At 43.5% G+C, this 13413-nt stretch overlaps 1 protein-coding gene across 1 annotated transcript in view; it reads left to right on the forward strand.

Moving 5' to 3' along the window:
- The first annotated feature begins 522 nt into the window (after nucleotides 1–522).
- ldhd (lactate dehydrogenase D) overlaps nucleotides 523–13413 on the forward strand; it is a 54507-nt gene continuing 41616 nt past the window's right edge. Inside the window, exons 1-2 of the mRNA XM_082541945.1 lie at nucleotides 523–703; nucleotides 4258–4370. Coding sequence (XP_082398071.1) covers nucleotides 611–703; nucleotides 4258–4370 — 206 coding nt within the window. The 5' untranslated portion in view covers nucleotides 523–610. The remainder of the gene's footprint in view (nucleotides 704–4257; nucleotides 4371–13413) is intronic.

Genomic DNA, 13413 nt, shown 5'->3' on the forward strand with positions numbered 1-13413 from the left:
TAGCTCATGTTAAAATCTTGCAGTAACAGTCAATCTTCGCTATCTGTTATTAATTTGTAACTTTTTTTTGTTTAACCTCCTAGGACCTGGCGTCCACATATGTGGGCATCACATTTTGGGTTATTTAGACCAAAATACTAAATTTTGCTCTGCAAGGGCCTGATATCCACTTACGAGGACATTATACTGTTACTGTCCTATCGAAATTTCAAACGAATATTCTTATATGTGGCTCTCATTTTCAGGTCCCAGGTCAGCATTGGTGGTTCGGGTCTCAGGAGGTTAACACTTAGAAAATCCTTGAAAAAACAGTTTTTACCCTAACTTCCCAAAAATGGCTGCAAAAATATTATATAGTGATATTTATTTTCCATTATAAATGACTCAGTCTTTTACAAATGCTTCATCCTGGACTATACATATTTCATATTACATAGTTTATTATATAGTTAGATGGTTATAGAGAGAGAGAGAGAGAGAGAGAGTGAGTTTTGTTTTATTTTGAAAACAGAGTCCCGGAAGCGGTATGCTAGAAGTAGCTTTTATGTTGTCAGCGGCAGTCTGCGTTTGTGTTTCGCCGTCGGTGACCTGTCGGTGACATTTGCAAACAATGCTCCTCGGGCTGACTAGAGGGCGGGTGCTGCCGTCTCCTCGGCGCTGCCTCCTGCATTGTCGCCACATTAAATCTGCAGCCACCGCTGCGGTGAGTGTTATTTAACATCCTTCATGTTGGTCGTTTAACTTCAATGCGTGTTGTGCACGAAGTCACGTGCACAGCATGTCTTACCTGCGTGCACGGTACAACCTGCTAGCAAAGCATTAATTAACAAGGCTAATTATGAATAAGCATTAATTAAAAGGGTTAATAAAGCACGAGGCCCAATACCACCGTGTACAAATGCTAATTATTATCTCTGCGCATTAAACTTGAGTCAGCGAAACCTGTAAAAGTTTAGGCGGCACTAAAGGTCTTTGCGAAGGCTTTTTATATGTTAGCATACACTACAAGCGAACCTTAAATTGCAAAATACGGCGACCCGTATTTTTTTCCGAAATGAAATATGAAATTGTCACACCCTTCTGAGCTATTTAGACGAAATATTGAGTCCAGAAAAACAAGCAATTCAACCCTTGGAATGTGTCACAGAATTTTTCTTGATTCTTGATTATTCTTGTCTATGTACGCATTGGTGGTTCAGTGGTAGAATTCTCGCCTGCCACGCGGGAGGCCCGGGTTCGATTCCCGGCCAATGCAACCTTCCTTTTTCTTTGTCAGAGGCGACATAAAAATTATGCGTCTACTTTCTCGAATCAAATAAATATGAATAAGTATTTGGATGCGTTCATAAAAGGTATAAATTCTCTAAGCCTATTGTAGAATGCACCGTTTTTCCTGTTTGCTGGAAATGTAACATTGATCTCTACCGTCTACTGAGTGTTGAAATAGTGTAAGAATTGCGGAAGGGGGCGGCAATCGGTTCTTATTCTGTTGTGCAAAAATCCCTACTGTGCGCATTGGTGGTTCAGTGGTAGAATTCTCGCCTGCCACGCGGGAGGCCCGGGTTCGATTCCCGGCCAATGCAACACCTAATTTTCTTTTCTTTGTGTCATGAGAGGTGTGCAACTATAGCAACTTTAAAATATATGACACCATATTTCTTTTTCTGAAAGAAATATGGTGTCATCTTATCACCCAGTAGGATTAGCCTGATGGTGTTAAAGGCACTGGAAATTTCAAAAAGCATAATGCTTAGTACATGCCGACTGACCCAGAAAGCCCTCCATTTCCTGTGCAAAAGTCATATCAGCAAGCATTGGTGGTTCAGTGGTAGAATTCTCGCCTGCCACGCGGGAGGCCCGGGTTCGATTCCCGGCCAATGCAAGGCTAGTTCTTTTCTTCCGTGTGTGGGTATTTAGAGCAGCTATGAATGTCTACGTTTAAAACTGCTTCTGTACTTACTATATAGGACTGAAAGCTAGTGTGGTGAACTTTGGATAGAATACAGGTTAAAGTCACTTTTGCATTTGCTTGCTCTTTGTGGCACAGAAATTGGCTGTGGGGCCATGATCTGTTTTCTGTTCAAAGGCCACAGTGTCAAGCATTGGTGGTTCAGTGGTAGAATTCTCGCCTGCCACGCGGGAGGCCCGGGTTCGATTCCCGGCCAATGCAAGGCTTACTTTTCATCCCCCTCTCTATTATTTATGTGTAGGCATTCAGACGGGCTATAAATTCTTTAACTGTCTTGTGGACAGCACACCTTAAATTCTACTTATCTGTTAGCCAGCAATCAAACTTTGAGAGATGCTGTACAGCTGGCTCATCTGCAGAACTGTAGGTGAGTCCCCGCCCCCAGTGTGTTCGCTTGAGAGGTAACATCTTCCTGAACTTGGCTCAAAATGAGCCCACAGACAGTTTGCAGTTATTTGAGAATAGGGCTGTGCGATATGACCAAAATCCCATATCCCGATATAAGACATCTATCGTCCGATAACGATATAAGTCACAAAAATGTAACATTTTCTGTAAATTCTGTGAATCTCGGGCAGCTCGACCTGCGTGAAATGTTTCCAGCTTGGCGTCGTGTACCTGGAGTCGAGTGTTTTAACCGATGCATGAAACGATACATTTTTAGACATAAGTTGTAACGGCCGTTGTTTTCTTTGTGAGTATTTATTACACAGTGTGCTGCGGGGAAAAGCCTGTTCTAACGTTTGAGTCTAAGGTTTATTTTTTAGCACCTGACGGCTCCTTTTTGCTTCTCATCCGTAAACAGTCTGCATTCTCTTTCACATGATTCAGTTTATTTTGAACAGTCTCAACAGGATCTTGAGCTTTATTCTGAAAGGTTTATGTGGAAAATAAACAAGCGGACACATGGCGCGATGGTTTTACCGTCGTTGTTGTTAACGACAACACATAAAAACAGGCACTTGTCCGTCCGTGTGGTTATATTAAATATAAGAGAAAGAGAGAACTTTAAGAAATTAATATAGCCACTACAGTGACCATCAAAATGATGAAAAATATCGCCGTGAACAGTTTAGTTTATTTTGCGACATCACGAAACAAACGATAGCGTAAAATGAAACGATAGACGTTTTTATATCGTCATCCGATATATATCGTTATATCGAACAGCTCTATTTGAGAATGTGCTTGTTTTATTGATTGTAACATGGGAACATGTACAATCATACAGCTTGTTGGAGACACGCTTATTGGGGCACAACAATGAAATACAGTGGGAACACCTGATGTGGTCACCTGTACATCTAACACATCCTGACAGAGTGATAAAACCGCAGACAGTAAAAAAACATTTTTTGTGTGCAGTGCCTTCTGGGACCGACAACCTGAACAGAACTTAAGGGGCACCTCTTGGTTGTCAACAGATGGGGAGCATCTCCTTGCTGCTAGAGTCCCTCCCCACTGAGCCCCTCTCAGCAGGAAGTCAAGTAGGCCATTTACATAAAAAGGGGAAGACCATCTCTGAATCGAGAAGGGTGCCTAAGCCCATTGTTTGTCAGTGGTGCTAGTTTCAGTCATTATGCAAATATATTGTTTTTAAGGTTGAGGAAATATGCAGTTAGCAATGGTTTCTCTGTTTCCATTGCCAGCTCCTTCAGTCTCAGGAAAACCAGGGCCATCACAGGTGACCCCTTGCACCCTACCCACCACTTGTTTGCCACACTGTCCTCTGGTGGGCACCTTAGATCAGTCAGGTTCAACACCTGCTGACTCCTTTCGATGTGTAGGAGCAGCAGTTACATCTATTACTATTACATCTGGTGCCAACTAGTGAGATCAATGATGGGTTTGTTGACTAGTCGCACACATCCCTAATATAGACAGTATAAAAGACGTAGCTACCACATTGTCATCCATTGATTACTGAAGCATTTCTGCTGTCTTGTTTTTTAAAAAAAAAACTAGACAAAACAACAATGGGTGGGTCTTTCTGTGAAATGGCTCACTCATTGGCTAATGACCATAAGCATACCATGGATATCCTTTTTTCTAAAACACGATATGCCCAAGAATTAAAATACAGACAATTTTTGTTATCCAGTGTGACTCAAAACAAGTGACCGATTCCAGTAATTTAGCAGAAAAAATCTACAGAGGTCAAGTCAGAAATAAATACAGGGTATTTCATTTGTATTATTACATATTATCAGGCTATCATTATAACAAGTAGTGGATGCTTTTGGTATTGTATTGTGTGTAACTCTGTATTCATTTATGTGTCTGCACAGAGTGGTGTTGGAGACAGCGTGCTCTCTGCATTTAGGTCTATATGTGGCGAGGACGGCGTCTCATTGGGCGAAGCTGTTAGAGAACAACATGGCAAAGATGAGTCTGTACACAGGTCAGCATCTCCCATCTCACACACAAAAAATCAAACATTGACCTATACTGATTTACAGATAAGCAGAGGAGCTGCCATATTTCTTGTGTTTTTCTCCAGACTTTAACTTTTTTTCTTGTTTCTGTGTCTTTTACTCAGTATCAGAGTGTTTTGTCGTTTTCATACCTTTCTCTCAAACATGTATTGAGAGAGTTTTTGTTGTTGTTCTTGTTGCCGTGGAACTGTTACTTTCATTGAGGAATGGGACTGTGGTGTTTACTCTTTTGTTTTTTAAACTAAACTTTTTGTCATTGGCAGACAATCAAACATTGATCTGTACTGATTTAGAGACAAGCAGAGGGGCCACCATCTTTCTTGTGTGCTTAAGTTGCTGACTGTGTAGTTGGCCAATTTTAGTTTCACAGTCAGATCCACCCTTGCTCGTCACACATGGGCCTGAAAACAATGCTAAATGTGCTAGTGGCCTGTGGGGCCATCATGTGTTTTCAGTGGAGAAGTTTCTGCAGCAAGCATTGGTGGTTCAGTGGTAGAATTCTCGCCTGCCACGCGGGAGGCCCGGGTTCGATTCCCGGCCAATGCAACACTAATTTTTCTTCCCTTTTTTATTATATATGTGTAAATCTGTTATAGAATCATAACTTTCTGTTTTCAGTGGATCACCCATGCTAGCACCATTGACCAACAATGGGCCAGCAGGTCAGTGTCATAATCATTAATATGCAAATTATCATGATCATTGATCAATGGCTATAGTACCATTCACAGGGAGTTGAACAATGGCTCCATTCACAGCATTATAAGATGGTGAACGATGTACTCTTAGAACCCCTCCTCCATTCAGAAATGGTCATTTACATTTTCACATAAATGGGCTCCTCGACTTCCTGCTCAAACCGCAAATCAAACAGCACCAGTCGATCCAATCGCACATTTTTAGCCAGTGAAAAATCACCTGATTACTTACATGTAACTGTCTGAGTGTGGGTTCGAGTTCTGATTGGGACAAAGCTTGTGTTACATTAACACAGTGGTTCCCAAACGTTTTTTGCTGGGCCCCCCTTTGTTTTACAAGAAAAATGTTCGCGCCCCCCACGCACAAACACATCCTCCAACCACACACACCTATATTTTGATCCATTGCGGTTAATTTCACACCTCAAACATTTAGCAAACAATTAAGCAAATACAAGTAATCTGCAGTAAATTACAGGTAGTAAGAAAATAAACTACAAACTCTTTTATGCTACGTCCACACCTACACGGGTATTTTTGAAAACGCAGCTGTTTCGTCCACATGTAAACGAGATTTTTTAAAAACAGAGTTCGTCAAGCAATGTCAAAGGTATGTGCCTTTTTTCACGTCACGCTGTGCGCCACGTTATTGTTTACATGAGATGAATTGCAGAATAGCAGATAGAGACAAAATACTGTTAATCTGACTATCTGCAGGTTTTACACGCTTACATTCACACGCAGTTACAGTCCCTCCATTTACAAAGGCAGAGTTCGATTCCCGGCCAATGCAGTCTAATTTTCTTCTTCTTTTCTTTGTGTCATGAGACGTGTGCAACTATAGAAAATTAGACTGCATTGGCCGGGAATCGAACCCGGGCCTTAACAGCTTTTTTGTACTCCAAGTGCTTCTGCTTCAAATGATGAAATAGGTTTGTAGTGTTTCCTCTCTTCGCCACGACGGCCCGCTTGCATGTTCCACGAAAAAATTGTGCTTTGGTGGGTATCGGATGGACGAAAACCAAACCACTTCCACACCACCGAAGTTGCACCATTTTTACTGACCAATTCTGCTTCACCCGTTTCATTCAAAGATGCGCTTTTGTCCATGTCATTGTCCATCGCCGCCATACTTTTTCTGCCATGTGCGTATGAGCGTATAAAAACAAAGGCACTGCGCATTTTACCCATATTCTATTGCGATATTTCATTTTCTTATCGTTGCCTAACGTTATGCCAGTATTACCGTGAACGGTATAATGTGGCCCAGCCCTATTGCTGAGTTTTGTGAAGATGTGTAGGGATCGAAGGCAACGTGCTATGTTGTTAGCAAAAGAGGCTCTCTGTGTGTCCCAGGTTAACACGAAGAAATGGTTTGATAGTAAAGCACTAAAAAGGCAATTTCAGCCTGGGGACAGGTCTGTCCGTCCCTGCTTCTGCTCTTGGGCCCCTATTTTATAGTGAAGAAGGTGACAGGTGTTCACATTAAAAAAATAAGAGTTTGGCAAGGCAACAGTAACGTACCTAGGTAAGCAGGTTGGTTTTGGACAGGTCCACCCGGTGGAGGCAAAGATTGTCGCAGTCTTGAACTATCCGACTCCGACCACCAGGCAGGAGCTAAAGCAGTTCCTCGGTATGATATTACCGGTGTTTCTGTAAAAACTTCTCTGCCAATGTGGTTCTTTTAACCAGGTTATGTAGCCCAAAGGTACAATTGGAATGGTCTGTAGAGTGCCAGCATGCATTCGAGTGAGCAAATTCCTTCCACTGCAGCGCCCCTGTCTTAGCGGCTCCTGATTCTCTCAACCTTTCAAGCTAGATGTTGATGCTAGTGCCACTGGAGCTGATGTTGTGTTATTGCAGGATGATGAGGCGTGCGTGTGTCATCCTGTCTTGTTTTTTCTATATCAAGTTGAAATGCCATCAGCAGAACTATTCTACTGTAGAGAAGGAAGCATGAGCTCTGCTTCTCGCCCTGCAGCATTTTGCAGTGCATGTTGGCTCCAGCTCCTCTCTGGTAACTGTACTCACAGACCACAATCCTGTCGTTTTTCTTCACCGAATGTACAATGATAACCAACGACTGGGCACTGCTGGCACAGGATTATAATCTTGTGATTAAGCATAAGAAAGATACTGACAACATAGTAGCTGACGCACTCTCATGCAGCTCACAGTGAAATGTTTTGTAGCCAACAATCCTAAATGTGCTACTGGCCTGTGGGACCGTCCTCTGTCTTCTGTGCAAAGGGTGCTGCAGCGTGCATTGGTGGTTCAGTGGTAGAATTCTCGCCTGCCACGCGGGAGGCCCGGGTTCGATTCCCGGCCAATGCAACACCTACTTTTTTTTTCACACACACACACACTATATAACAATATATACACAGTTAAGTCTGTAATTATCCATACCCCTGGCAAATTTTGTCTTACAAAGTTACTTTTATTCAACCCGCAAATTTATTTTTTGTTTTGACTGGAAAGGACACAGGCAGACACTCACAACTAGAACAAAACTGTCTTATATACAATATCAACTGTTTCTTCCTCATTAGTTTTTTTTCCTTCCATCCATCTAAGTCTCTCTGTCTCATAGAAAGCAGACTCCTGAAACTCCTTCCAGGTCATTTCTTTGTCCATGCCTTTGTCTCTGTATAGAGTACACTTTCAAAGGGCAGCAAATATAGTTTTCCTGCCACTTCAGGGAAGCCCGTATGAATGTGTGGACTATTTGGTCCCTGTGGCTGAATCTGCAGAGGTAGCGTCCGGTTCCCTCTGGAAAAATTCTGTCTGAACAAATTCTTCAAAGGGCATTTTAGGGTTACTGATTCCCTCAGCAGCATAACTTTGATGTATCTTCTTTGAACAATAGAAATACGGCACAGGCCCTCGATGGTAAAAAAAAATAGTGGATGGAAGATCCACCTGTCTCATACTGGGACTTGGGCTGTCCACAGGCAAGACAAATCTTTCTGCCTTCCTTCCTCAGGTTGCTCCTGCTGTTGATTCTCTAAGATGCGTTCCACAATCTTCTCTATTGAGTCTTGTGTCAGAGGTGTAGACAGGGCATGAGGAGGTGGGTTTAAGTAAGCTGGCTCCATGGTGACCACAGGAACACTGGTTGTCTCACTCCCTTCAGTTAAAGAGTGCCACAGTTGCTGAGTCTGCAGAAGTTTTTCTGGGCTTGTGTTCAAAGAAGTGTTTAGAAGCTTAGCCAAGTGTTTCACATAACGGGATATGTGTAGCTTGGATGTGGGTGCAGCAAGCTGTTGAGATCAGCACACTAGGTCCTGCTTCACAGGTGCAGACTTGTCCTGAAGCTAATTTTTAATTCTTGTATCTTCATCCGATGGGTCCTGGAGAAGGTATCGAAGTGGCTCCTTGTGGAACGCCACCGATTTTCCCTGAGTAGAATACAACTTTCTTGTGAATCTTGACATACAATCATCAATGGTCATGAAAATTTGCATATTAATAATAATGAAACTGGCCTCACAGCCCATTGTTTATTTAGTGGACTAGTTTCAGTCTGTGTGCAAATGTACTGTTCAGAAGTTTGAGGAAACCTGCATCCAGCTGAGACTAAAGAAGTCATTTGGATGAGTTACGAAACGTTTCTCCCACTGAAAACACTACGTCCAGATGTACAGAATCAACTTTTTGGAATTTACTTTCCGGGATGATTGAGCATACGTCAAGACAGAATAGTTCATAATTTACCATGCCTTTTTATCACAGCTGATAAAATGTAACCGTCTTTAACCAAGTGATGGACGTTTTCTTACACTAATCAAGTAAATTAAATCACAGTGAACACTTCTCTTACCTTTAAAATACACCTGCAATTTTTAATCTATTGGTTTACTCTTATTTTAAACAACGTTTATTACCTTTGACGAATGAACAAGGATCGCTGAGATCTGTTGCAAGTGGTGCATAACTGGATAAGTGGAAATTGTTTAAAACTGCCAGGTCTCAAACTCGCAACAGCGCCGGAAGGGTCACAGTGGTGAATAATATATTAAATCCGTAGTTTAGCACTACCATAGAGAATGAATGGGAAACTGTTTAGACCTGTTGAGCTAAACAATCCCAGCCTCCCATGCAGAGGCCCGGGTTTGATTCCTGGCCACTGCAGAAATTCCTACAGCAAGCAATCCTTTTTAAATTCAACCCAGTAACTCCAAGTAGGCTGGTGTTACATCCTGTGAGACTGTGGGAGTGTGTGGGTGTGGTGTTGCTCTCTCTCTCCCCCTCCTCCTCTCTAGCTCCACCCCTCTCTGTCTCTTTTTCTCTCTGCCCTCTCTCCACGACGGAGCTGCTGCTCACTCCCTCATTTGGCACCAGGACCCAGTCAGCAATTAACTCTCAGATGTTATATAGGGTTGGGGAAGAACTGTGTGGTTTTGGGTTTTTTTTCTCTTCATCTTTGCACTGCTTTCTATTGAATGAAGAGGTCCTATGGTGTGGTTGTCCTTGCTGCAGTTTGGAGTTGTGAAAGCAGTGGGGAGGTTGCTACATTGGTAGCGTGGGCTTGTGGGCCTCAGCAGCAGTAAGGTGTGTGTTGCTAGTAATGGTTAGGGTGGGCCTGTGGGCTCCAGAAGTGCATTTTTCTTTTATGTTTGTTTGTTCATCCTCCTTTAGACACATAAGACTTAGTTGTGACCTTTTTTCTTTTTTTTATCTTATTGATAAAGCAGTGTTGCCATCTCTTTGTGTTAGGATTGTTTGTAATAAAAACGTAATATTTGCCATACTGCTCTGTTTGGCTCCCTTCTCATTCTTTCCCGGTTCTATTTGTTACTGTTTCCCACGTCTTTGCTGAGACCTTATTTGTGGGGACGTAACAATGTGGGGGTTCGTCCGGGATCTCAGTGAAAGGAATTGAAACAGCTTTGTATGAGTTTTGGTGTCTGTATGTTGTTCTCGGGTTGCTTGCTTAACTCTGGTGTATTTGGAACTCTCTCCCCAGTTAGCGCAGGTGAGTGTCTAGCTGAGTGTAATCTCTTCCTTCAGACACTCGTTCTTTATTTTGCCTTTTTTATTTTCGGAGTAATCCCGGGTGGGGATTAGGTCCCTGTCGGGGGTAGGCTTTTCAGTGCTTTGAGCACTGAAGGTTCGCCTTTAAAGTTGCCTCGAGCCTGGTACACTCCAGAAGCTAGGTAGGCTAGCATTCGAGGGTAGGTAGGACTGAGGAGAGGTTCCATGGTATTGTTATTCATTGTTTAGCCCCAAGGGTATATGTTTCCTCCTTCCTTTGGAGTGTGTGTTACATGTCTCTCTTTTATTGGTATTGTTAGCCCTGAAGTATTGTTGATAAAGTGGCTAATGGTGCCTAAGAGCAGGCGCAAAGTGTGGTTGAGCCAGCTACTGAATCTGAGAATCCCTCCACTTACCCATCATTAGCCAAATGTCTTACCGCTGCGCCTGAAGATGATGGTACAAAGGGGGGTAAGTAGCAAACATGTTTGGTTTCTGACGGTTTGTTGATACACAGGTGGAGTCCAATGTCAGGAGACAAGTACAGTTCAGCAGATAGTGTTTCCAATATTCACCAGCAGGTGCTACGGTTAGCACATGAACATTCATAGTCCGGTCATTTGGGTGTTACAAGACATATGACCGCATATTGGAACATTTCTTTTGGCCAGCAATGAAAGCAGATGTGGTGCAGTTATGTAACACAGCATGCAGTTCCAGCATGCGTTCGAGTCAGCAAATTCCTTCCACTGCAGCGCCCCTGTCTTAGCGGCTCCTGATTCTCTCAACCTTTCAAGCTCGATGTTGATACATTCACCGAATGTACAATGATAACCAACGACTGATGCACTGGGCACTGCTGGCACAGGATTATAATCTTGTGATTAAGCATAAGAAAGATACTGACAACATAGTAGCTGACGCACTCTCACGCAGCTCATAGTGAAGTGTTGTAGCCAACAATCCTAAATGTGCTACTGGCCTGTGGGACCGTCCTCTGTCTTCTGTGCAAAGGGTGCTGCAGCGTGCATTGGTGGTTCAGTGGTAGAATTCTCGCCTGCCACGCGGGAGGCCCGGGTTCGATTCCCGGCCAATGCAGCACCTGTTTTTCTTTCCTCTTTTTACACACACACACAATATAACAATATATACACCGTTAAGCCTGTAATTATCCATACCCCTGGCAAATTTTGTCTTAAAGTTACTTTTATTCAACCCGCAAATTTATTTTTTGTTTTGACTGGAAAGGACACAGGCAGACACTCACAACTAGAACAAAACTGTCTTATATACAATATCAACTGTTTCTTCCTCATTAGTTTTTTTTCCTTCCATCCATCTAAGTCTCTCTGCCTCATAGAAAGCAGACTCCTGAAACTCCTTCCAGGTCATTTCCTTGTCCACGCCTTTGTCTCTGTATAGAGTACACTTTCAAAGGGCAGCAAATATTTTTCCTGCCACTCCAGTGAAGCCCGTATGAATGTGTGGACTATTTGGTCCCTGTTTCAGGTCCCTGTGGCTGAATCTGCTTTTCCTCCATCCTTCTCTTCTCCCTCTTCTTGGTAGCATCCGGTTCCCTCTGGAAAAATTCTGTCTGAGCAAATTCTTCAAAGGGCATTTTAGGGTTACAGATTCCCTCAGCAGCATAACTTTGATGCACCTTGTTGGAACAATAGGAATAGCGCACAGGCCCTCTCTGGTAAAAATAATGGACGGTGGATCCATCTGTCTCATATTGAGACTTGGGCTGTCCACAGGCAAGACAAGTCTTTGTCTGCCTTTTTCCCCTCAGGCTGCTGCTGCCTTTCCAAGATGCCCTCCACAATCTTCTCTATTGAGACTTGTGTCAGTGGTGTAGACAGGGCAGGAGGAGGCGGGTTAAAGACGGCAGGCTTTATGGTGACTACAGTGACACTAGTTGTTTCACTGCCTTCAGTTAAAGAGTGCCCCAGCTGCTGAGTCTCCAGAAGTTTTTCTGGGCTTATGTTCAAAGATGAATTGGTGTTGAGAAGTTTAGCCAAGTGCTTCACATACCGGGATACGTGCACCTTGGATGTGGGATGCAGCAAGCTGTTGGGATCTGTAGCAGAGCGATGGACCATGTCTGCATAATCTTGATCCACAAGCTTCAGGATGTCCTTCTTCCCATGGTACTTTAGCAACAGATCATCTATTGCCTCTTTCATGGGTCGTGTCCAGCGTGTGTGGTCCAGCACAAAAACCTGTCCACCTGTCTTTATAGGTCCAGTGTGAGCACTCCTTGGTGAGGCCCGCATCGGCAGAGGTAGAGCTTTAGAGATTTCTGGGAAACAATAGTAATAGTTACTCATATATCATGTAATAATAATAATAATAATAATAATAATGTATACATTAATAATAATAATAATAATAATAATAATAATAATGTATACATTAATAATAATAATAATAATAGTAGTAGTAATGACACGGAATTCTTTGACAATACCATTATGTTAACTTACCCATGACTGTTGTAGGTTACTGGGTGTCTTCTGATGCTAACTCCTGCTTTAAAAGTGCACCAGAGAAAGGGTGGGTGACAAGTGGTGCTGGTGCGCAGGATGCCACACCTAGCGGTGCCATGCTGGAGGAGGGTCCCGCTGCTGGAACCTGAAGTTGGGCAGCCACAGGTTTTGGAACCGAGGATGGGGGCTGAAGGGCAGCCGGTTCATCTTTTCTCAAGGTTTTGTGTTTGTCCCAGTTCAGAGTGACTGGATGGCAGCCTGGCTCTCTGTATTCAAGCCCAAATCGCTCACCAGTGTCTCTGTCAGAGAGGTGAAGTGCAGGGTCACTCTCCTGGAGGCTGCATTCAACTCCACCACTAGAGCTGGATCAAAAACAGAAGGGAGAATGACATCTGGCTGCTTACGGTCCACCAGTCTTTGGTAGTTCCATCGTGCCACCCCTGTCATGCCCTGGGCCTGGAATAGTTTAGTGGATACGTGAGTCCCGGTAATCCACTGGGCCTGGTGGAAATGATAACCCTCCTGCTGTGAAGTGCCTCGGACAGGAATCCAGATGGGGACCTTGGCACCTTCACCAGGGACATGGTTAAGCTGAAGAGTCCCACCGTACCTAAACATTACACCCTCTGAGAGCTCAGGGTCACTGAGGCAGCCACGCAAAATGTGGACTCTCTGAACGCGCCACGCCTTCAGCATGGTTGGCTTGAAGAGTGGGAGGTTGTTGGGGTCTGTGGCCAGGTGAAAATGGTTCAGGATCTTTTCCACTCTGTTCAGCAGTTCAGTGGGTTGTGGTATTTGGATCCTGCAGTGCTCCCGTATGTGTTGCTTTGTGGGATTAGCAGGAT

This window comes from Aulonocara stuartgranti (genome assembly GCF_965226115.1).
Source record: "Aulonocara stuartgranti genome assembly, chromosome: 7".
Lineage (NCBI taxonomy): Eukaryota > Metazoa > Chordata > Actinopteri > Cichliformes > Cichlidae > Aulonocara > Aulonocara stuartgranti.